This window comes from Quercus suber, unplaced genomic scaffold (genome assembly GCF_002906115.3).
Source record: "Quercus suber isolate HL8 unplaced genomic scaffold, Cork oak 2.0 scaffold_148, whole genome shotgun sequence".
In the NCBI taxonomy this organism is placed as follows: domain Eukaryota; kingdom Viridiplantae; phylum Streptophyta; class Magnoliopsida; order Fagales; family Fagaceae; genus Quercus; species Quercus suber.
This window is the reverse complement of record NW_027069609.1, coordinates 126,263-152,463: the sequence shown is the minus strand read 5'-3', so window position 1 is coordinate 152,463 and position 26,201 is coordinate 126,263. Positions and strand designations below refer to the sequence as shown.

Sequence of the window (26,201 nt, the reverse complement as noted above, 5' to 3'; positions counted from 1 at the left end):
TTTGCTGTAGCAGATTTGTTTTGTCTTGCTGCGTGGCACTGTCTTATTTCTTTACACGTTTCCTGCTGTGTTTGTCATTTCTTTTAGCTTAGCTTTTCTTTCCTTCACGCGTTTCCTGCTGCTGACACTTCCTGTAGCTCCTTGTTTCTTTTCATTGTTCTTTTTCATATCAATTTTCACGCCTATATTTTTTATACAAAATGATTTGGGCCTTTGTGGGCCAAATAATATTGACTAGATTAAAAAGGTCCTAGGCCCAATTTATCTTCATCTGCCAAAGTCATTCTGCCAGAGAACTGTATTCTGTGGTAAAGCTGTATTCTATGGTAGATTTGTATTCTGCGGCAGATTTGTCAGCCAAATAATGTTGATTGGATCAAAAGGGTCTTAGGCCTAATTTATCTTCATCTGCCGAAACCATTCTGCTAGAGAACTGTATTCTGCGGTAAAGCTGTATTCTGCAGCAGATTTGTATTTTGCAGCAAATTTGTGTTTTGCTGTAGATTGCTTTCACTTGCACTTCTTTCTTTGGAACTTTCTTGCTCTTCGGTCTTCTTGGTGGGTCTTTGGGTCTTGCTTTTCATTAGGCTTTCCTTCATATGGGCTTTTGCGTCTTACAACTTATTAGGCTTTCTTTCTCATGGGCCTTTGGGTATGAATTTGCAAAAATGGGCATCAACATTCAGCCCCCTAAGCATATGGATTGCTCCTGCAATTCGTATGCGAAAACTCATGCAGTTTTCTTTTGCGAGTTATTTCACAACTCATATGCAAGTGCCTCTCTTCTTTTCTTCATGGGCCTGTTATTTCAATCCTTACTCTCCTTAGGCAAATCATTCTCTTTCTTTCAGCACATTCATGACCCTTAAAGGGTAACCAAAAAATTGTTCTTTATAAGGGTGGTGTTAGGTCTGTTAGGCCTCTTTGGGCCTGCGGTATGCTTTCCTTTTGCTCTTCATGACTTGTGCCTGCTAGGCCTCTTTGGGCCTACTGTGTACTTTCCTTTTGTTAAATCCCATTAGCCCAATACTATCATTGGGCTTGTACCATGCTGTTTCAGGCTTCCTTGGCTCATTCATTACTTTTAGACTCCTTTATCTCATTTTATTCTTTTGGGCATCCTCAACCCGTTTCATCACTTTCAAGCTCCTTTGTCCCATTTGGGCTCCTTTATCCCATTTTATTCTTTTGGGCATCCTTGGCCCATTCCAATTCTTTACTCCCATGGGCTTTTACTAACTTCATTGGGCTTCCCCAGCCCAATTACCTTATTCTCATCCTTGGGGCTCATTGGCTTGCCATCAACCCCTTACTTTCTTTGTTTGCATTACTTCGGGTCTGCTGTGACTCATTTTCACTTTTCTACATCATATATAGCCCATGGGTTTGCTACTTCTCTCTTTTCGAGCTCCTTTAGGCCCATTTGTTTATTTCATGGGCCTATAATCCATTATTCCTGTCATTCGGGCTTAATGGTTTTCTTCTCAATTTACTAACTTTTTTCTTCCTATATGGTTTTCATTCAAAGGGATTGTTGATGATGATGTTGTGTGTATCCTTCTCTTCTTCATCATTCCTTTACTTGTTTCTTGGTTTGCTTCTTGGAAATTCCTTATGATCTTGGACTTCTATAATAGTACTCATTTCTTTATGTCTGCGGCAATTTGTATACTTATTTCTTTGCATTTTTGCAGTAGCATGTACTCATTCCTTTGCTTCTGTAGGGATGAATACTTATTTTTGCTTCCGCAGAATATGTAGACACTTTCTGCTACAATACATGCACTTATTTCTCTGTGTTAATGCAAGTTTCTTTCAATGATGATGTATTTATGGAAGACCTCCTTATTCGGAGCTGCTAATGACACGGGCAAATGTATTGTTGCAATAGTAGAGGACCTTTTAGCCCCCAAGATCATCAATACTCTTGTACCTTTGTTGTTTGCATTGCGGGATGTTTCTAATTCTGCCATAATTCTAGTTCTGCTGCAAAATTGAACTTCTTGCAGAAGTGACTAAGTCTGCCACTCATTTTAAGGCGCCTACAAATAGTGCCACTATAGCTATTTTTCCAATGGGAAATGAGGATGCTTTCATGAGAAATCTTCACTTTCTAAACACTTTCTTTGTCATTCTGCCATAGCAACTATTGATTCCTTCATGTTTGCTTTTTTTTTTTTTTTTTTTCCTTTAACATATTCTTCTTGTCCTTCGTGTTGGTGAGGATATCATTGCCTCTTTGATGAAAAAGGCATAGATGTTGTGAACTAAATCTCTTAACTTTGTTATAGTCTTCCACATATCTTATTTCTCCCAATTCTTCTTTCTCATGTTGCTAAGCTTGGCAATGTCTCCCCAATTCTTGTGGTCTGCCATTGAATGTGTTGCTCGAGAGATGCTTGGGCTTCATCGCTGATTTCCACCTTTTGTTCCTGTTGTGAGTTCCTTTGTCACTCAGCTTTTTTGCGGAGCACTCTTGAAGTTTTAAAGTCTCACGAAAAGCATTTATTTTTTGCTGTAATGCTTGTTGGTTCACCTTTACATATGTTTCTGCCGTATCTTTCTTCATGGTAGGCCAGTAGTAGCCCATTTGCAGCAGGCACTGTAAAGCTTTTTTTTCCCCTGGTGCTCCCTACACTCTCCTGAGTGTACTTCTTTTATCATTTCTTTTGCTTCTTCAGGGCCTAAACATCTTAAAGGGTCTCCATCATACTTTTTCTTAAAAAGGACTGCGTTATGCAAAAAGTAGCGTGTTGCCAACCTCTTAAGTTTGTATCTTTCACTGTGCTTTTGTGGCAGGATGCCTTATGTTAATTACTGTATGAATGGGCTTCTCCAGTCTTCGCTGATGAACACAGTGTAACTTTCCTCTCTGTCTGCTGCAAGCTGGCAGGTCCCACACTGGGTTTGGACTTGATCTGCATCTTTATCTATACTTGGCCAATAAAAGCCTGCCCTCTGGAGTCTACGATAAAGGCTAACTTCCCCGCAGGATCCACAAGTCTTGTCATGTACTTCTTTCAACTTTCTCTAGGCTTCCTCCTGCCGTACGCACCTAGACAAGACCTCACTTGGCATCCTGCGGTACAATTCTCCTCTTACCAGGGCATAGTCCTTTAGCATCTTCAGTTCTGTGGCGTCTACTTCCTCCGTCAAGGCCTCTCTCATGGGAATCCACAAATCTCCTTCACACTGTTCCTCCTGGAACCTTTCTTTCAACATCTCAATAGTAGACTCTTTCCTCTTGCTGACTTCTATCCTGGTGTTATCCCCTTCGAAAATTATTTGTGAGCCTAATGCGGCCAACGCATCCACAAACCGGTTTTCGTTCCTTGGAGTATGTTCTATTTCGAAAGTTAAAAACTTTTCCTCCATCTTTTGGGGCAATCAATGCACCTATGGCATACGAGTTAGTGGCTAGGTAGAGTAACAATGGCTTTTTACGGATTGGGGCTTGCACAGTAGGAAGATTCATCATGATCTGCTGTAGCCTTTTGAAGGTTGTCTGCTGTACTTTTTTCCTCAAAACTTTGCCCCTTCTATCTTAGCGTGGAATACCCTGACAGGTAGTGTGAAACACCCTGGCTAGCTTGGCCTCGAGGTCCACATTCAATGTATGCACTATTAGCCCAAGATCCCATCCTGGCATTTTCACTGTAATCTCATGCGAAGACATCTTTGAATTCTTTCAGCAACAATATCAATTCTGATTTCTCCTTTCTGAAAGTCTTGAGCTAATTGAGATGGATCTTAGTTCTTGTGAGTCCGACCCTAGGTCAATTTCCTCCAATTTTTCTTCTGCCACAACCTATACATCCTTTTCTGCCACAACTTCTTTGTTTTTCACTTCATTACTTTCCTCCTCCAAGCTTTTTTGAACCATGCAACACACCAAGCTTTTGTAGAAAATACATGATGTTGCTGCTTCATATTGATACTCTAAGCACCTTGCAGAAGGCTTTCTAAATTTACTGCAGAATGGACCCTAGCCCCCAACATGTGAGACAACTGGATGAGTCTTTAGGTTTTTGAAGAAGACTTCCCATATTTTGTTGCAGAATGAGACAGCCCCCAGTATACAAGAATAAGCCTTTAGCTTTCAACAGAAGGCTTTCTATGTTTGTCGCAGAATGAGCTTTAGCCCCCAGCATGTGAGACAATTGGATGAGCTTGATATCACCTACTCTTGGTGTTGATGCTCCATCATATGGTTCATGCATTCTTCAGTAAAAAAAATTAAATGCCATGGATCTACAAGTTGCCATATTGTAGAAATTCTTCATTGCTAGAGAATTTGGGAAAAAGCTACTTCCGAAGTATACTTTGACTTCGTTCCACTACAAGCATAATTGCTACCCATGTATTTTCTGCTACATATGATTGTGGCTATAGCTCTTCTGTAGATTCTTTCTAAAGACTTGCGATCATGGCTCCTTTGTGGGTTTGATTGAGTGTAGCCCCCATTATGGGCTTTTGCCAAGAACTCACAACCATGATTCCTTTGCTGACTTCTAGCCAAAAGTTCATAACCACAACCCTTTTGCTGGGTTTTGCTACTAAGACCCATATTTCATGGGTTTCTTCTTTACTTGCTTTGAGTATGGACATATTTAGATGGAGCTTGCTACGTCTCTTACTTTATAGTTGGCTAGTAATAGCCAAAAGTCAGCGGCTTCTAATATAGAATTACCCATGACATGCCAACATCTTCCTGGGACAGCATGCTTCTTATTCTTGTGGCAAAATGCCCTTGCAGCAAAACGCCTTCAATAAAAACCACATAATAGTTTTCAGCAGCAATAAGACAAGCAACTCTATTCACGGCAGAATGTGTGTGAGCAATTTTTTATGCTATTTCCCTCTTGTACATAAGCTAAAAGAAGGAGCTTTGAGTTTGTCACTGTTGCAGAGTTCTTCTAGGGTGAGACATGGGCACCAATGAGCTTTATGACTTGAAAAGTGATGGTGGAGTTGCATAGTCTGTAGTACAAGTAATCCGATACATTCTTTTTTAGAAACATCATAAGATAATGATCATTAATGCCACTCTAGGCATAAATCCTCTAAGGTGCTTCACAGGAAACTTCTCAACTCTTCAAGGTTGTCGAATCAGTTTTCTAGACCCAATAATGGACAAAGAGCAATTTGCAACCAACTTATAGATTTGGGTTTCTTTATGGAGAGTACGTAGTAACTAAGTGATTGGCTTCATTCCAAGGTCTGGATTTAATTTGGACACTTCACCACCCTATCACATGCCTTCAATGTATTCTTTGGTTGAAAGTAGATGTTTCGATATCGCCGAATTGATTACTTCTCCCTCCTCCCTTCATTGATACTGATATATATTTGTTGATGTAGTAGCAAAAGATTGCTTTAGTAAAAGTGAACATGAAAGGCTTTGTATGCACCTCTTTTGCTTTGAGAACAAATCTCAAATTTGTTGAATAAGATCTAAACTCGAATTTCTTGTTGTAGCAGAATTGTCCAGTACCCTTTTACACATCTTCACACTATTGGTGTTCCCATGAATTCTTGATGGGGCAATGATCACTTTTGTTGTAGAAGATAATCACATTGGACTTGTGATTGCACTTAGAAAGTTCAAGAATTCAATACCGAATTTTGTGGTGGATATTCTGCGAAAAGATCTGCTGGAATACAAAATTCTACTGTAGAATATTCTACCGCATAATATTTTGCTGTGAACAGCCTGCCGAAAGATCTGCACTTAGTCTTCTGAAACTTTCCGCTATGAAATATTCTACCAATGAACATTCTACATTTCTGGAATTCTGCTGCGATATATTCTGCCGATGAACATTCTACAACATTCTGCATTTATAGGATTCTGCTGTGAAATATTCTGCCATTGAACATTTTGGAATTTTTCTGCTATAAAATATTCTATGGACGAAAATTTTGCACTTTTGAGATTCAGCAAATTTTGCTACAATCAGTCTGCTGAAGAATTTGCACTTTTTGCTACAAAATTTCTGCAGAGGGGCATTTTGCACTTTTGGAAAAGTTTGCTAAGGAATACTTTGCGGAGGAAATAGTGATTTGCAACAGCATAGTAATAATGAAAGTTTTCCTTTGGCTGCTATAGCTTCATTTTTTGTGTCTAGCTTTTGGTTTTTTGAGGAGGAAGTAAAGCTAGAATCACTATCATGAAGAAAATGATCGAAACCTTGTGAGGGAATGAAGGGATTTTTCTCCTCTAAGTGCTGGACCTGAAGGTGGAAATGTAGAGAGTTTAGAAAGCTTCTAATGTTTCCTTGAAAGAAATGAGAACAAAAAGGTGATAAGTGGCTTAGAAAACTTTTAGGAGAGTTGCATGTTTAAATAAGTGGCTTGCCACATGTCTCACATGCATGACAAGGAGAACAAGTGGCATTTAAAGGATAGGATCAAGTATTGTAAAGGCCTTCTATTGTAGAGTTCTCAAGATATTTTTGTTCTGTTTTAACATTGATGTGTTCTGCCATAGAATTCTGCTACAGCACTATCCTGCTGTAACGTTGCTATATTTTACCACAGAATTCTGCTACGGCACTGTCTTGCTGTAACGTTGCTGTGATATTCTGTCATAGAATTCTACTATGGCACCGCTGTGACATTTTAGATACTTTCTTTGGTGAGGACTTGGAAACACATTTGCGGAGGAGAAATATCTCATTCTCCTCATCTTGATCCCAACTCCTCAGTGAAGTCGCTATTTTAATGTAGGGGCCTTTTTGTTATGCGTTGGGCTGGGCTGCCTCCTGCGGTAGTGGGCTCGAGTATTCTAAGTAAAGGAATTAAGACCAATCCAACTGCAACTCAATTTAGTCCGACTTATGCGCAAATGTTGAGTCCAAGTCCAAAGGAAGATGCAGCAAAGTGGGCTTATCCTCTGTTTTTACCGCAGAAGACTTTTCTCCAGTTTTTGCCGCTGCCAGTTTCTGCCGCAGAAGGAACTTTTCTCCAATTTCTACCGTAGGATTGACTTTTCTGCTGTGTAGCAAAACTTTCTACTGTGTAGTAAAACTGTTTGTTATGCAATAAAACTTTTTGCTATGTAGTGAAGCTGTCTACTGTGCAATAAATCTTCCTGCCGTAAAGCTTTCTGCTGTGCAATAAAGCTGTCTACTGTGCAATAAATCTTCCTGCTGTAAAGCTTTCTGCTGTGCAGTAAAGCTGTCTGCTGTGCATTACAGATTTTTACTGTGCTTTAAAGCTACCTGCTATGCTTTAAAGCTATCTGCTATGTTGTAAAGCCTTCTGCCGTGTGAATGACTACTCTTCATTTTTACTGCAGAAATACTTCCTACACAGAAACAAATCTAAAACCCAAAAAAAAATTCTCATCAAACAAATGTTAGTTTAAATGGGTTAGCATATTCTCAAATATGTACACATGTTCGTAAATAAAGATATATATATATATATACTTATGGCAGGATAATGATTAGTTTGTGTCAACAGTAAAACACATAATAATAAATAGAGAAGAAAGTTTCGGCAGGAAAGGTTTGGCTTGTATAATAATTAACACAGTAAATATAATAAAAAGGTACTACAGCAGAATAATTAGTACAACAAATAAAGACACCACAGCAGAACAACTGATGCGGCAGACGTGATAAAAACGTGCTACAGTAGGATGACTAAATACAGCAGATATAAGTTATAATGAGAGAAATCAAATATATTTACATTCAAAATCAAGTATTGAATCTGCCCATAAAATAAGTAAATCAAGAAGGAACCCAAACTCCAACTTGAACAACCTTATCATAGGCTTCTGCCATAAAAGCTGTGCATTTTGGAGAATAGGCCTAAATGGCTACTAGCTATTACTTTTGAAGACTTCAAAGAGTGGGTTTGTTAAGAAGGAGAGAAAAGATGGTCTATTGATGCATGCCCCTATTCCTACCACGTTTTCTCTCTTCTTTTTCTTTCTCTACGTTCTTTTTTTTACTCTTAGTTTCTAACTACTATCTTGCCATGGGTTGTTTTTCTCACTTGGGTCTTTTTCCTTTTTCTAGGTTCCTCTCTTTGGGTATTTACTACTCTCTTACTATGGGTTTCCTTCCTTCGGTGTTTTTCCCATCCAGTCTCCATCGGGTCTCCCCTTCATCCATGGCTAGCTCCTCCTTTTATAGTGAATTGATTCAATGGAATTTCTCCCTTTTACCCCTAAGGCTTCACCAACTGTTTTTGTTTGTTGTGGGCATCCTTTCAAGACTACCCACCAACCCATTGGTTACCCCGACCACTGTTATTGCTCAGTATATGTTTGCTACACGACAAAATTCTCTTTTGTTTGTTCCTGCCGTATACTTCTACCTCTAGGTTCAAAGATAAGGATTGGGCTACCTCACTACCTAGCTCTATGGCATGCATCAGATGGTTCCAACCATTTATTACTTCTTTTGGGTAAGATAACATCCTAGCAGGATATATTCCCAAAAGAAGTTATCGTAGGAAACCAAATATAAACCCCTTTTTCCCCCCACCACCAAACCACGCCCTTTGAATCCCTTTGACCGTGGGCCCACCTTCCTTGTATTGGCTAAGTACATGTTGGTAGTGCTCCGGCCCTTTTGTTTTTGTATTCTTTTGTTCCCACGCCGTTTCTGCCATAGCAAATTTGTTTTGTTCTGCTGCATGGCTCTGTCTTATTTCTTCACACGTTTCCTGCTGCGTTTGTCATTTCCTTTAACTTAGCTTTTCTTTCCTTCATGCGTTTCCTGCTGCTGACACTTCCTGCTGCTCTTTGTCTCTTTTCATCTTTCTTTTTCATATCAATTTTCACGCCTATCTTTTTTATACAAAAGGATTTAGGCCTTTGTAGGCCAAATAATGTTGACTGGATCAAAAGGGTCTTGGGCCTAATTTATCTTCATCTGCCGAAGCCATTCTGTCAGAGAACTGTATTCTGCGGTAAAGCTGTATTCTGTGATAGATTTGTATTCTACGGTAGATTTGTCGGCCAAATAATGTTGATTGGATCAAAACGGTCTTGGGCCCAATTTATTTTCATCTGCCGAAGCCATTCTGCCAGAGAACTGTATTCTGCAATAAAGCTATATTCTGCGGCAGATTTGTATTTTACAGCAGATTTGTGTTTTGTTGTAGATTGCTTTCACTTGCACTTCTTTCTTTGGAACTTTCTTGCTCTTCGGTCTTCTTGGTGGGTCTTTGGGCCTTGCTTTTCATTAGGCTTTCCTTCGTATGGGCTTTTGCATCTTACAACTTATTAGGCTTTCTTCCTCATGGGCCTTTGGGTACGAATTTACAAAAATTGGCATCAACAGGGAGAAACTAATCAAAATAAAGGCTTCTAAGAGGAGTTTACCTTAATACATTAGGTGGCCAAAGGTGGTAAAGCATTCATCTTCACTTTTCAAAACTTTGATATTGACCTCTAAATCTCCCTCTAAGATGATAGAGGAAGTGCCATGTAATGTCGTAAAACCACAAACAATAAAAATCTATTCAATTTAGATAATCCATAAAAATATTGGACAAATGCAACCAACAAATCTAAAATTTCATCATAATTGTCAAAACTCTAATCTCACCAAAAATAAAACATCCTAAAAAATATTTATCCAGTACAATATTTAATACCCTCAAAATAATAATAATAATAATAATAAAATTTTCAGGTCCACAAAATAAATATAGGTCCACCAATTTACGCAAATTTCCCACTTAAAAATCTATTTTCATACTTAAACAGTGTAATTCTAGACAACACTGATGTTTCCAAAATTTTTCATTTATTTACTAAACTGTCCGGTTCACTTTTAGCTTTGAACCGATTGTTCTATTTGCATATTTTCACTATCTATTAATCGGCGTGATTGTGCTGCAACTCTATAGAACTCTAGCATGTCATTACATGTCTAGCCATCATACCTAAAGTTTCAATGCACGGCCGCAGAGAAAGAAAAATAAAATCAATCGTGTGGTGCCGCTAAAAGAGGAGAAACCTCTTATTTATATACTAAGGCTCTTTTTTTGTTTTTTATTTTGAATTTAGTGAAATAATGTTTAAAAGTGAGATAGAGATAATGTTCTAATTTTTGGAATCTTTCTCTACATGAGAATTGATAAAAGTTTGAAAGCCTAAAACATATAAACTTTATTAAGAATAATAAATTACTCTTTTAAGTGGTTTATGTTTTTAAATTTAAAATTATTTAACTAAAAGATTGGGGTATTTTAAAGAGTTTAGGAATTTGTATTAAAATATTTTAGTACGCAAAATAATGAAAACCAAACCGGAAATTATGTTAGATATGTATAGCTCAAGAGATAAAATACAGAGTTTTTAAGCTTATCAAAACCCATATATGTATGCTATCTCACTTGGACCTCTTGTTTCCTAATTATTATCTTATTTAGATATCTTACACCCAAATCAATTAAATCCATTTAATTGTGGGCCTCATCTTTAATTTATATATATGAAATAAATTAGTAATAAAATTATAGGGTGTTACATTTCAATCTCTTGAGCAAAAGTAAGAGCTCTGACAGCAGCCATTGCTTCAACTTGATCCACTGTCTGAGGAAGAACTTTCTATGCCATAGAAGCCAGAAGATGGAGAAGGAGCTGAAGACCTGATGGGGAGACTTCAAGTAAAATCATGCAGAACCCCCATTCCGTTAGGGATGACTTGATCAATGGGATATATGGTGTTGCTTGTTCTTAACTTGAATATGATTCATAGGTTCAAATTTAATTTACTAGGAAAGAAGCAAGTGCAACAATTAGATAACTCATTCAATAAACCCCAGTTTTCAGATCAAAATTGTAAACAACTAGACATGGTGTTCTGATTTGATTTATTAGACATAATCTCCACCCTGGACCAAAATTGACTAAACTTAATTTTAGACAGAAGGAAAACCAGAACAACTACGTATCAAACTTTAAAGCTATACATTCTGTTCCTAGAGTAAAGAATGAATTTCGCAAGATAACTGCTTTAATTAAATATGATTATAGATACCTTTTGAGATCAGACTAGAGTTTGGTTGACTTTGTGCTAAGAAAAAAAAGTGGTGTATACTGTATAAACAGTCTTTTTTTTTTTTTTTCTTTATTTTTTTTTGTAGAGAAAATATAGACAGTCTTCAACTGAACAGAAACATATGCATCCTGGAATATGTCCTCTCAAGTGGTGTGCAATTGTGCATAGAGGTATCTCAAAGGCTGATATTATAGTGTTACTCATCAGACACTGACTGCAACTTAGAATTTGGTCTATAGCTATAACCTTTATTGAGAACAAAAATAACATTGTACCTTAACCTTTTTCCATGGACAAAAAGAAATAATTGAATGAAATTAAGACAACAATATACCTCTCAAAACCCTTTTTTAGGTCTCAAATGCTGGAACTTCAGTTGGAGCATATATTGCTTTATACAATGTTCTATCAACAATACTCCTGTAAGGATCCTCCTCCCGCTTCTCAATCAAGAATGCCAAATTGCGTTCAACCTCCGCTTTTATCTGCAAGTACAATTGGTTTGCAACTTGCTTGTCCTTCAGAATATCTTCCCTTCCCTTTGTTTTTATGGGCTTCCCGAACAAATAATAGAAGCGGCCAGGTATCTTGGGTACCATCAATGGAAAACAGAGGTTTGGGTTGGCAACCTCTCCCTTTGTCTCATCCCTAAAAATCCAAACATATTCCATCATTAGAACTTGAATCCTAAATTTGAAAAGTGGCTAGCATCTCTAGTTTTTTGAATTTTAATACAATTGTAATAAAATTATATATTACTTGGAGAGTAATTACCTCACTTTCAACGTATTTTGGCTGATAGCTTCTCTGATTAAATCATTAACCACTGGGATCTTAATTAGATCGTTGTAATCAAGAAGCATCTGCCATGGTTGATAAACATAAAAGCACAAACCCAAAGCAAGTAGGATGTTAATTGCAATATCAAGCTCAATAAAAGAGAAAAACAATATGAGGGTGTTTTTCAAAATCAATTTTGTAAAATATGTATATGTATATATATATATATATATATTTTTTTTTTTTAATTGTGCATTTGAGAATTATTAAAAAAAATTCATTACTTTCCAACCGTCAGAGTAGTAGTACTACAGTGTATTTTCGTAGTTAACCCAAAATTCCAGGTTTTATTAACTGGTATTTGATTACTGTCCAAGCTAGTCCATGATTATGGACCTCACTGACCTTTCTTTAACTACATGTATAATTAACTTTCTGTTCTGTAGTGAGTACCATCTTAAACCCTTTAGTTAACCAAAACCAAGCTCATTCCTATACTCTGGAATTCAAACTCCCAACCTTCACGAAAACTCAAATAAACCATTAAAGTAGCATTTAAAAACATTCATCTCTAAACTATAAATTTTGAAAACATAAAAAAGTAAAAAAGAGAAAAAACGATGATATAAACATAAGATGCAAAACATATTAATATTTCACCATCAGAAAGAAGCTCTTATACTAAAAGCATAGGACTAGTTATATGCGCAAAAGCACAAGCTTACTTCTGCTACATCATCTTCTCCCACAGCTCCAAATGGTACAATTGTGGCCCCAAACCGTGCTGCCATTCTCACAAATTCCTGCTGGTCAGGCCAAAATAACTTGTATTCTTCTCCCTAGCAATATAAAAGCACCATAACTGTTGGAATAAAGTTTAGACATATATATATATACACACACATGTATATAGATATAAATATATAGATATAGGCCTTGCTAAACAAAAACAAAGATTTAGGGCAACAAGGACCTCTAATAACAATTAAATCCTCTCTCAATGACAGACTACTCACACAAACAAAGGTTGAAGGACATATTAGTGGAACAGATAATCTACCTTGCATATAACTTTAGTGAACCATGGTAACAACAGAGTGTACATCAGGTGATTACTTCCAATTATAAACTAACAAATGGATTGAATGTCCCAGCAATCTGCCTTGCTAATAACATTCAGAGATAAATGAACAGACAGCCACAAAAAGTAAGAGCTGTTGGAGACGACTTTATATTGATTCACTCGTTCAAGCAAGACAAGATAAAAATTTGGAAAGTAAATGAAAAGGCAGATTTATGAGTACAATAGTTGACAGTAACAAAATGTATTGTTCTTTAGTTGCAGTAAAGCAGGTGAAACGAAACACAAGGAACTTGACAGACCTTGTAATGCAGAGCCTCACGTGACCCACCAGGATAAAGAAGCACATGTGATTTTGTTGAAAGCAATTTGAAAAAATTGCTTCCAGTAACAGGTGCTGCACCAAACACTTTCACCCAATCAGTTATAGAAAATTCAGAAGATGAACTCTCAAACATCCTCGAAAACAACATGGGATGCGCTAAGCCACGAATCATAATGTTCTTCTCCCTTAAGAATCCTTCAGCAAGTGAAGGGAGTTCCAGTCCCATAAACATGTGATTACCAACTAATAACACAGGACCTTCACTTGGAACGCCTGCAAGACCTTTCATTATCTTTCCATCTTCCAAAGTTGAGAACAGTATTGGATCAGTACCAACGCGAAACAACCTACCATTAATGCAATTTTAATATCAATATTCAATTTAGCATGGCCACAGATATCTGATAGAATCAACTTAAACAGGCTGCAGGGCAACCAAAGCCCAAAGACAAGTAGGACTAGTTGCTTGCAATTCACAGTCTGCCCAATCAGGGTTTTAGACCAAGGTTCTTAGAATCAAAACTAAGAGTATCTAAAAGTTGGTTCAAATTATGAAACTACAGGAAAATAACCATAGGTGATTCCTTCAGTCTGTAAATTGTCTACTCTCAGTGTGTGAGATCATGTCATCATATATACATGCAATAATAGAACTAATCAGCATAAATGGAATTTGATCATTTGTGTACACTATTAACAAAAACTAAAAGCTTTTTCTCAAAACAAAAGATGAGCATGATGGTGATGGTGATGATGATGATGAAAAGATCAGATAAGCAAAATAAATTGATTTCAAGTCTTGGACATGCTACTTTGGCTCTGCAATGTAGAGTTTAAGTGAAAAATAGTGGAATAAGAGTTAGATTTCATGTAAAGCAGAAAGAAAAGTGATGATAAGAAAGGAGAATGGGAGATGTACATAGCATATTTTTTATGGATTGCAGGAAGGGAACAAATGTTTTTTTTTCCTCAATCATATGTTTGGGTTAATATTGTGGGCCTATTTCTGATGCATGATCATAAAATGAAGCCAACAGTTTTAGGGGTTGCTAGTGAAGGTAGGTGAGGGCCCCATGACCCCATGACTGCATTACCACACATGCTATATCATTCATTATAATTGACCTAAACATGAACATGAGAGTGTATTTACAGTATCATCCCAGCCTCTACCACGTATACATGTTCACAGATTTTATTGTGCAACTTGCATTTCTGGTATCTCTAAAACTAAAATATCTTCAATTACATATTTTAGTGATGCCTCTGAAGTTTATATTTGCAATTAGACCAACATTAACTAGTTGATTATGCAATAATTCTTTTTAGACTAAACTTAGAAGACAAGGATTAATATTATACCATATGGTTTCAAAAAAACTCTTCTTAGAAACAACTCTGGACATCAAAAATGAAAATAAATATAAGAAAGAGGATAGAATAATCTTAAATATGAAAGGGGTTCATTGGAAAGAGAGGGGAAAGAGTCATCAAAATCATTTTCTTTAATTAAGAATTATCCAAACTTAATACCCGAGCATATGGAAAAATATCATGTTTTCCATATGAATGTAACTCACTCCCTGGGACTCATAATAAAAAAATCCCAAAGCTAAAAGATTTCACTTGCTGGTGCCACCCAACCATTGAGATTAATACGCAAAGGACTTCCAAACCTATGAAGCATGAATACCAACACGAGATGACAAAAGACATGGCGACATGTCATTTCTAAATAAAACTAAGGTACGGCAAGGTAGGGATATGGCAATTAATTTATTGTTTACTATTTATTTTTACATATTTTATATATTTTAAGCATATTTTATATTTAGCATTGATCTTAAGTTGATTTTCTTTAAATCTTTGTTTGATTGGATGTTAACATTGGGGTTTTTTTCACTGTGTTCATTGTTAGATATGATTGATTTGTGTACCTTGCAAAGTTGAATTTCTTGTTCCCATCATACACTCCCTGTGTACTCGGGTTTTTTCATCAATAAAATATCTTTACTTATCAAACAGGTTAACAAATATTAATTCAAACTTTCTTATAGGTCAATGTTATTTCTCTAATAATAAATATGTCAGCATAAGACCTATAATGTGAAAAACCTAACTAATCAGTTGGCTAATTGATCAAAACTACTATATGTTTGGCAGTAAATAGGCTTACCAAGCCTGCCAAAGGTGTATATATGCTTGAATGCATTAAGATGAAGCTTAGCAATTGTTTACCAAAAAATAAATGAACCATGTTTTACTATTAAACTTGTCCATAAAAATTAATTACAATGAAAGTCAAATAAATATAGCCAAATTCTTACCAACAAAAGAAAATAAAAAGTTTCCAGCACTATTGCAGGTTATAAAAGCTAGTTTATATTGTTGGGTTATAGATTGACCTTGGTTAATAAATTCAAATACCCAAGTTAATTAATTAGGTCAAATTACATGCAAATCATAGAAGCACTAACAAATCACCAAATAAACTAATGTGCAACGGAAATTAAATGACACGTTGATTTGTTGACGAACGAGAAAAACCACTCGCAATGCGAAAATTCCACCGGGTGAATTTCAGGTCACCACTCCCAAAAATCCACTAATCAAGAACAAGTAGTTACAAGTATAGGGAATATTACCACTACCTTGGACTATTCTAAAATACCAACCTACAATTGAACCTTTATACCAATCCTCAATTGGACTTGATCTTGTAGAGACTTCTCTCTATGCACGGATTTTAGTACGTGACTAACTCTTTTGCACAAATCCAAGTACGTGACTAACTCCACAACAACCTTTTGATTGTTGTAGTTGACTTATAGCAGCTTCACATAGAAACACCAAAAAGATCTTCAATATTGGACTGGCACAACCAATATTATAAGTGTATGAGTTGTTGGAGACAACTTTATATTATTTCACCTGTACAGGCAAGACAAAATACAAATCTTGGAAGTAAATAATAACAGAGCAAATTTAGGAGCAAAAAATTTGACAGTCACAGAATCAATGGTTCTATAGTTGTAAAGTAGGTGAAACTAAACACAAGGAACTTTGACAGACCATGTAATGCAAAGCCTCACGTGAACCACCAGGATAAAGAAGCACATGTGATTTTGTTGAAAGCAATTTGAAAAGATTGCTTGGGGTAACAGGCACTGCGCCCAAACACCCTTATCCAATCACTTAAAGAAAAATCAGAAGATGAACTCTCAGCTGTCCTCGAAAACAACATGGGATGTGCTAAGCCACAAACCATAATGCTCTTCTCCCTTAAGAATCCTTCAGCAAGTGAAGAGAGTTTCAACTCCCATCAACATGTGATAACCAACTAATATCACAGGACCTTCATTTGGAACCCTGGCAAGACCCTTCACTATCTTTCCATCTTCCAAAGTTGAGAACAGTATTGAACCAGAATCCAAGTGAAGCAACCTACCATCAATGCAATTATAATATCAAGCTTCAACTTCACATGGTGATAGATATCAGAAGGATACAACTTAAACAGGCTGGAGAGCAACCAAAGCCCTAAGAATAGGAATACGAGAAGCAAGCTGCAGGCTGCCCAATCAGGACTTTAGACCAACAAGTTGGTTCAGAAATTATGGATTCACTGGCAAATTACGACTGGGGATTTCTTTGGTCTGTTAAGATCGACTACTCTCAATGTGTGAGATCATGTCATCACATCCAAAAAATAATAAAACCAATCAGCATAAATGGAATTTAATCATTTGTGTACTTCAAAGAAAACTAAACTCTTTTTGTCAAAACAAAGATGAACATGATTGTGATGAACAATGGGATAAACACAATAAATGTTTCTCAAATCTCAGACATGCCATTTTTGCCCTGCAACATTAGAATTAAAGTGAAAATTAGTGGAATAGGACTATAGGAGTTACATTCCACATAAAGCAGAAAGAGGAGGGATGAGCAAGAGAATGAGAGAAAAATTTGTTTTCGATCATATGTTGGACTTAAGATTGTGGGTATTTCTGATGCATGATCAAAAAGATTGACACAAAAGTTATAGTTATAGACTGCATTAGTTATAGACTTATAGCAGACATGCTTTATCATTCACTATAATTAACCAAGAACATGAGATGTGTGCTTACAGTATTGTCCTAACCTTTAACACCTACACATATTCACAAATTTTGTTATGCTCCTCAACATGCATTTTTTGGTATCTCTAAAACTAAAAGATCTACAGTTACATTAGTGATACATCAGAAGTTTATACTTGCAGTTAGACCAACATGAACTAGTTGATTATGCAATAATTTGTTTTAGAAAACACTTAGAAGACAAGGATAAATCTATAAAGTTTTTTTTTTTTAATGACAGAGGAGAACTTCACTCAGATTAGTTGCACATCGTAGAGCATACTGTACAACAATCCTTACTGTTAATCAAACTCCTATGGGCAACTGACCCCACTTGTCAGAACCAATTACCGGGTAATCCAGGGGCTTTTCACCCCTGACGGACTAAGCAGTTTATCCTCATGCCCAGGAGGCATAAATCAATAAAGTTTTAAAAGAGCTCTACATACAAACAACTTAGGACATCATAAGTGAAAATAAAAATAAAAAGGATAAAATAATCCTGACATGGAATGGGTTCTTTGAAAAGAGAGAGAGAAAAGAGTAATCAAAATTTGTTTCATTTGGTAAGAATTATCAAAGCTTAATAAATGAGCTTATGGGAACATATCATGTTTTCTGCATGAATGTATCTCTCTCTCTCTCCCTCAACCCTAAACCCTAAAATAAAAGAGCCCAAATCTAAAAGATTCCACCTGCTGATGCCACCCAACCAGTGAGATCAATGCTCAGAGGACGTCCAACCGTTCAGCCTCCAACTTTAAGTCTCTAGTTTCAGCAGTGGAACTAGGCGTATAGCTATTGGGTGGGAGGGCTAATTAGGGACAGAATTGTGTGTATCTATATATATAATATAAGATAAGAAAAGTAAGTGCATTTTTGGGGGAGCCACTTGTATACATAATTAAACTTTATCCTCAAATGTAAAGGAAAATTTAAAGCATTTAGAAAATCTTGGGGGAGCATTGGCCCCCTCAAGCTATAACATGGCTTTGTCTGTCAATACTCAACCCAAAGCACTTAGCCAAGAGGCCAATGAAACCAGGATATCAACTTTTTACACTTTGAAGACATAAGTACAAAATAAAACTTCAATTGAAATATTGAAGAAAAAAGGTGACACTAAATGAAAAAAGAAAGTATCACTAGGTTAAAATGATATAGATGAATCTAGAGACAGCGACCTCATTGTCCACCTAGCTGCACCTCAGCATGATATTAAATGTCACTAATTGATATCATATTAAAGTTCTACAAATATAATGGTGTAATGTATTTGTATAGCAACCCTTGAACAGGATCTCCGATTAATTTGAATGCCCAAAAGCATCATAATAAGGAGAGCTGGGGGGATGAGATGTGTGTGTGTGTGTGTGTGTGCGCACGCCCGCTTGCTCCAATGAATTACCCGATTATTTGATCACAGGCATAGTTGAGTTCAGTCATACTAGGAGGAAAAAAATCTGAGGCATAAGAATGCCTCCTTGAACGACGAAATTTGCTAGTACCCTTAATAATCGTCACCAAACCAATTCCATCTTCCTGCACCACGTCAGAAAACAGTGCAGTCAATTTGTTTTCCCACAATAAAATAGCAGAAAAGAGTGAGAAACATGACTTTGGTACAAAGTTAGAAAAGGTAAAACATAGCTTTTCCCTCGTGATAAAGCACATAGGAAAATATGAAAAAAAAAAATAAAGAAGAGAAAGAAAGCAGAAGAGAGAGAATGTAGGGAATTAATGTGGTTAGGCCTTAGTAGCCGACATTCACAACAAAAATTCCTTAATGGTTATATCTTTACTATTAAGCTCTGTATATTTTACAACAAACCCATTGAAGGATAATTATATTAGGATAAATCTTGAAGTAACCCAGGAAGTTACAATAATTGCACTACAATTAGACTTAGGATTACTTTACTTGCACTCCAAAATAATTAAATTCTAAAATAGAGTTATATAACAGACGAGCCTTTAACCAAGATTAGATCGCATCATAATATTTCTAACTCCCCCCGAAAACGCTTGAAGACAGCTTGAGTTTGGAAAGAAAGATAAATTTTGAAGGAAATTGGGAATGAACTAGATGTGGAGTGGATCAAGCGGAATTGAATTCAATGAAGCGCATATAACAAGCTAGAACAAGGGCCAGATGTGCACGATGATTGAGTATTGAATGATAAGCACGGTGCAGATCATACCTATGGAAGCTACTGATGAGTGGTGTGATCTGAAAAGCTATACATGAAGATGATAGAGATGTGTGACCAGAAATAAAGTCAATAAAGGCTTCCAAACAGGAGCTTAGACCAAGTAACGCAGTTTGAAAATGATAAAGACCCATTAACAAAAAGAAAGTCTATAAAGGAGGTTACCAATCAACGTGTTTTATGATACTTGGCAACCATGGTTGAGGAAGCATGAACAAAAAGAAAGCCAATAAAGGTTACTGATCATAGGCATAGTCCAAGTAACACAATCTGAAGATGATAAAGATGCATGATTAGAAAGAAGTGAATAAGGAGATGATTGGTGGTCTGTGATACTCGGCTAAGAAGGTTAAGGACACTTAATAAGAAATAAATAGATTAGGATGAGCCCTGCAGAGTGGCTGGTAGCAGTGTTAAGAGAAGAATTCTGGATTTGACAAGTAAAGATCATATTAGAAAAGATAATACGTAACTCTAAACCATGCTAGAGAAGGCAAGTCATAGCTTTGACAAAATGATAAAGTGTATAAGAAAATATGAATGAGAAAATAAAGAAGTTAGAGAGAGAAAACATTGAGAATTGACATGGTTGAGAATTGAAGGCCAACATCTACACTGGAAAGCTCTTGATGACTACATATTTACTATTATGTTCTATGTATTTTACAGTGAATCCATTGAGAGATGTTTATATTAGGTTAAATCCTAAACTAACCCAAGGTTACAATACTTGCACCACTAGTAGGCTTAAGATTACTTTGCTTGCACTTCAAGTAGGATAAAATACAATGAACATGGACTAGAGTTCTATAACAGACTTGACCCTATTGACCAAAATTGAGCTGGGCCTTAATATCTCTAACAATTTGTATGAACATTCCTAAAGGTATATAACACAGCCAACAAGTATGACTAGCCCGAGACTAAGCATAAAAGGCCAAGACCAATTGAATCATAAAGTTGTTTATCACAATGAAGAAAACAAGTAGTTAATTTACAGTTCATACACAATTAAGAGAGGGCATGAAGCTTTAGTGTGTGCTTGATATGCAGTCCATTATGCGGCTTATGCCTAAAAGGGTAGTTGATCTAAAGGCCTGTTGGAAGGGGCAGTTTTCTAGGCACCGTAATGTGAAATTTGGAAGGCAATCCCTCTGTGCATCGTGTGGATTATTTTGAAGGAATAGAATAACTGGACATTTGAAGGTCTTGAACGATCTACAGTGGCTATAAATATGATTTTTTATGCACTCTATATGTTTGGATGGCTACTTTAATTGGCCATTCTTTCTCCACTTTGCTGGATTTTCTTGATTGTTGTATTTTTTACTAATTTATGATGCAGCTTTAGTACACAACCCGCGTACTTGGAGGCACCTCTCTTTTTTTTTCTTTCAGTCAATTTTTACTTATTATAAAAATTAAAAAATTAAAAAAATTAAAATAAAAAATAAAAAATTGGCTAACTTCCTGATAGCTTAAGGTTTTGGACTGATGGTTCTCCAACAAAAAGTACATGACCATTTCATTCATCCTAAGCATAGGAGAAACCAGTATCACTTTCATCTTCTCTTTAAACCGAATAGCAACAGTTTATACATGGTATGTCTTTTTGTATGCCCGATCCTCAATGTTAAATGTCTGCTCAATCTTTAAAATTTCCAGTTTTTGCTCTGAATTGGGTCCTTAGTATGCAAGATTTCAAGTAGAATACAATTATCATGGAATAGAAGTCCATTGAAACTTTAATAAGTTAAATATTTTGAGATAACTCAAAGTTGATATGTAATCATAAATTTAAAGAAATTTTAAAATACATCATCTAAACATGGTCCTGGGCTCCAAGTAGATTGAACCATTTACAAGAAATTTTGAAGTGCCAAGAGCCTTGTAGCTCAATTGCACCTCCTAGTGTTTCCAAAGGAGACATCCATCCCCTCTCCTCCATTGAAACTATTGAATTATCCAAAAAATAGAAAAAAATTTTGAAGAATTCAGTGTTGGCACCATACATATCAAATGAAAAAAGTAGTCAACCAATGTTCCATTGGACAAACTGAAGCCAGAACAGATGGAAAAGGATGTTAGTAGACTTGGGATTCAACTGGTTGGATTAGGTGATTTTAAACCAATGCAACGAACGTAAATATTTGGCCAATATGACTAAGAGTACCAAACTAAGGAAGTCAATGTTCATGAAAATCTGGTGTCATCAGCAGCTTTACTAACGTGGAAGTGATGATGAAAGCTAATATGAGATTATATGATAGATACATATTCTCACTTACCAATAAAAGGGTATGTCCATTGTCCTTGAAGTGACGAACAACACAATCTTGTAATGAGTTCTTAAGTCGTTCGGCTTCATCTCTACTAGGAAGCATGTTATCCTTGCCACTGAAATGCAAATATTCTCAATCTTTACAATCAATTAAGATTTACCACTTTAAAAGTAAATTCAGTATCTCAGCAAGTCAAATCTAGAGAGAAGAAAAACCTAGCCAAGACAAGAACTTCGGCTTTAAAGCATGGAGACGGGAATTGGCATAAGCAGCAGCTGATTTAAGCAGCTTCAGCTTCCAAAGAAAAGTGTCCCTTGGTATAATATCATCAATACCCTAACAACAAAATGGAGTGAGCAAAATTCATATTGACATCTTACTATAGTCCTGACACCACAAAATTAATTGGGCTGCTTCAATAAGTAATTTAAACTATAAACAAAAAATTTTAAAAAAAAATACACACTGTAAGGCAATGAACTAAGGTATTAACTTAGACTAGACAAAATAAAACACACCCCAACCAGCAATCCTTCTGTACGCATAAGCTAGTGTTTTTACCAGCAACCTTGAACCCATAATATAGGTGATCAAAACTTGAAATGTTCTGGTAATGCAAGTGAGACACATTGAATAAATGTATCTCATCAAACTCTTCAACTGTAGGACTCGATAGGCTTGGTTCCCCAGTAAAGGAGATTTGCTGAATGTGCAGCAAAAAGAGGTTTTTTCTCTTTTTTTTTTTTTTTTTTTTTTTTTATTTTTTTTTTTTATGAGACTACTTTTCTCATTGTGTATGTCAAGTATTCCATTTTCTGCTTCCAAAATAATTCTCGTCATTCATTACTGACTCCCCAATATAACCCTGTTCTTTATTTTATTTAATTTGAATTCTGAAAAGTTTACAACAAAAATTTTGAAACTTATTTATTTTTTGTGAGATACAAAATATAAACGATGTTTGCTTAGAAAGTTAGACTTTCTAAACTGGACATACAAAATGGGACAGAGGGAATATCTTCTAATGATATATAACTAAGCTACAAGAAAGATAAAGCAAGTAGATAAAAGATTTTGTGGCCAGGCAGCTAAAAATTACAGAAACTTCCGTAAATGGAAACTAAAGAAGTACAACTAAACTATGCAAAATACAAAACAAAAGCAAAAAAGCAAAACTAGTTGAAAATAATGGAAATTGAACAGAAGGAGAGAAATTAATCTATGAAAACAAAATAAAAAAGGGGAAACCCAATTGGCAAGCATTCCATACAGAAAGATATGGTAACAACCCAGTGAGGCTGCGAGACAGCCTTTCAAATCTTTGCCCAGGGGAAAACTGCTTTCAATATTGACTGAGCCATCTTCACTGGATCACCTGATGTCAAAATAGAAATATATATCAGAAATAGAGGAATTTGTGACTGCAAAAAGTGACACGGATAAAAGCAAATTATTAAAGCAAATTAAAAAATAAAATTATATAACAAAAATGCTAGTAAAGCAGATATATAAAAAATAAATTAAAGGTTAACAAAGAATAATATGTAAATAAATTAGATTAAGATCAGTAAGCAGATTCAAAAAGCAGTAATAGCACTACAAATAGACTCAGTTGTTCCCAGGGTTTGTTCACTGTGAGTATAGATAGAGCAGTACAAAACTTATGTTATAAAATATACATAAAGCACTTCATTCAAATAAATCATTTTTAAGTTGACCAAAGACAAGATTCAAGGTTTCACTCAGGGTAAGAATACAGAAATAAACTAAGATGATCAAATTTTTATGAACATGCTAGCAAAATATTAAAAAAGAATTGATATCAAATCAAGCACCTAAGAGCAGCAGCACCAAATATCACAGCAACTGAATTCATATTTCATACACCATAGTATCTGATTACTTGGCATGAGGTATTCCTAAGACTAAAGGCACAGTGAATTCGTTAAATTAGCAATAATGTATCCAATTTTTCACACATTGAAGAATTCTACAAGTAGACTTGAAGGGGACAGATTAGGTACCCATGATAGAGCTAAGAAGATAGGGAACTGCACATGGAGTTCATCAGGCATAGCCTCCAAGATAGGAAACAATGGTTGCAGCTGAGACCTGCCAAATGATGTTGCTAAAACGAAATACAAAAGATCAGGATTTCTAGATGATCAACCATTGATATCAAACAGAAAATACCAAGATTTATATAAGAAAAAAATGAACTCATATCAGGAACTAACCTGGATTTGATAATATAGAACTAGGTCAATGGCAGGATTACGAGAAGCAACAGCAAGTGCTAGGCATCCTCCAAAGGAATCCCCAACCAAATAAATTGGCTTATGTGGAGATAAAGCATGTTCAAACCTGACAGTTTCTTCTACAAGTTTTACCAGCCCTTCATACAACAAAATTACCAAACTATAAATTATCATATCTGTGTATTAAGGGATAATAAAACCCACCTACATGTGTGAGAAGCATGCACATAACAAATTCGTTAAGGACATAAAAATATTTGACACTGCAAAGGAAATTTCTAAGATTCTTTAAAAATTGATCTCAACAATTAATGAAATGAATTTTATAACTAAAGTAACATAAATATGATAAAATTTCATTAATTTAAATTCACTTGGAAGATGCCAACCTATTTGGTTTCGCACTAGGGACGCATAGGCAAGCAAGAAGTACCTAACCAACCAACAAGCTAATATCATACCCCATTACCCACAAACACCCTTTACGCTTTTAAATTGAAGAGGGCATGTACAGCCCTTAGGGACTTTTAACTTCACTAATTCAAGCATGAGCCTGACCCCAATCAGTCTTGTTGAGGATCTATAGCCTACTCCGACGTTTTGGGACTAGGCTTTATATCAACAGTCAAAATCTGTTTAACTATTGCTAGCTCATGTGACCTTACAAGTTTTGCTCAAAATGTACCAACAAATTTCTTAATCTATTGTCAGCATAATCGATTCAATTATAAGTAATTGTTAGAGTCCCTATTATTCACGTAAGGAATAACAGGGGAAAAAGGTATATAAACATACGAAATGGACAGTTTGGAATGCAAGCAATAAATGAATAATGGTGTCTTAGGTTTCTGTTCAAAACAGATTTTACAACGTAATAAATCATAGTTGCATTTCAAATTAGTTAGAATTACATATGATAGTCAAATAGCTACAAGAAGTACAGACATAATCTATCATTTCAATGAATCAACAACGCAATTGAACTTCATGAAAACCTTAACAAAATTGTTGTACACACACAGATTAGTATTTAAAGATTAAGACCTTCAAATGGTGTACGATCGTGAACAGGGATATGAAGGCACCAGACCTCAAAAGCCTTGCAGTGAAGGAATTAAAAATTGTTGCTAACAACTAAAAATAAATAAATAAATAAAAGAATGCAAAAGCATGAAGTCCAGTACATTCTATTATCCTAGCAAGGAGAAGAAGCAAGTTTCCACAAAAGTCACTAAAAACAATGCACAGAGAGTGAATCAGTTCTTGTTATTCTTAGGCTGACTTAAAAGCCAAGCCTTCTAGAAGTGAATTCATTGCCAAAAAAGAACTGATAAGCAAGAAAATCAATTTAATTTTTTCCCAAATAGAAAAGGTCATCTCATAAAAAGACCTATAAATTTCGTAGGTTTGACAGGCTATGGGCATCTATTTTATATTGCTGGCTGAAAAAGTTTAAACTAACTTCTATTATCACCTTTGAGATGCTTCTTTTCTTTCTTATTTTTTCTTTTTTGATAAAAAATAATGAATTTAATTTGAAAGTGATTACCATTGAGATGTTTAACTTAAGAGGTGATAATCCAATTAAAAAATAGAAGCAATCACATTCATCATAGACACAATGGTAACATGACTTACTTCCCAAGAGCTTTATGGTGCAGAACAAGTCCCAAACCAGTACCATCCATGTCTTCTACGCATGCTTCAGCAAGTTGTAAAGCACGTTCGACCATAAAGCTGCCTTCTGTATCTAAGCTTCACAAAAACAAAAATATGAAAAGCAGTTGGAGACCTGCATCAAATGGTCAGTGAGGAACAGTTATGAATGTGAGGAACTCACCTATATATATTGCCTTTCCTCCTAAGCCACCATAATCAACCGGAATTTGAACATTGATAGCAAGTTGAATCCTGTAAATTTAAGTAAACATTAACTGCCACTAAAACGCCCACAAGGAAAAAATAATAATGATGACCCATACCCCAGCTGTGTTTTACCAATGCCCGGAACTCCACCTAAACAATAAAAACAACAAAAAAAAATCATCTCCTCACCAAAATAAAACTTGCCAAGTACTTATGCTAATAAACAAAGTGCAGAAAACATGTAA

General features: G+C 35.7%; 1 protein-coding gene across 1 annotated transcript; it reads right to left on the bottom strand.

The window, feature by feature from the left end:
- Positions 1-11,201: 11,201 nt before the first annotated feature.
- Positions 11,202-26,195, bottom strand: LOC112016837 (phytyl ester synthase 1, chloroplastic). Its single transcript, XM_065777099.1, is given in 18 exon segments — positions 11,202-11,678; positions 11,805-11,893; positions 12,536-12,649; positions 13,194-13,563; positions 18,749-18,882; positions 21,839-21,947; positions 22,048-22,075; positions 22,078-22,168; positions 23,103-23,172; positions 23,174-23,207; positions 23,857-23,889; positions 23,892-23,960; positions 24,070-24,087; positions 24,090-24,227; positions 25,135-25,192; positions 25,731-25,840; positions 25,931-26,001; positions 26,073-26,195. Coding segments are annotated over 18 exon segments (1,899 nt in total). The 5' UTR covers positions 26,138-26,195; the 3' UTR covers positions 11,202-11,380.
- Positions 26,196-26,201: the final 6 nt, after the last annotated feature.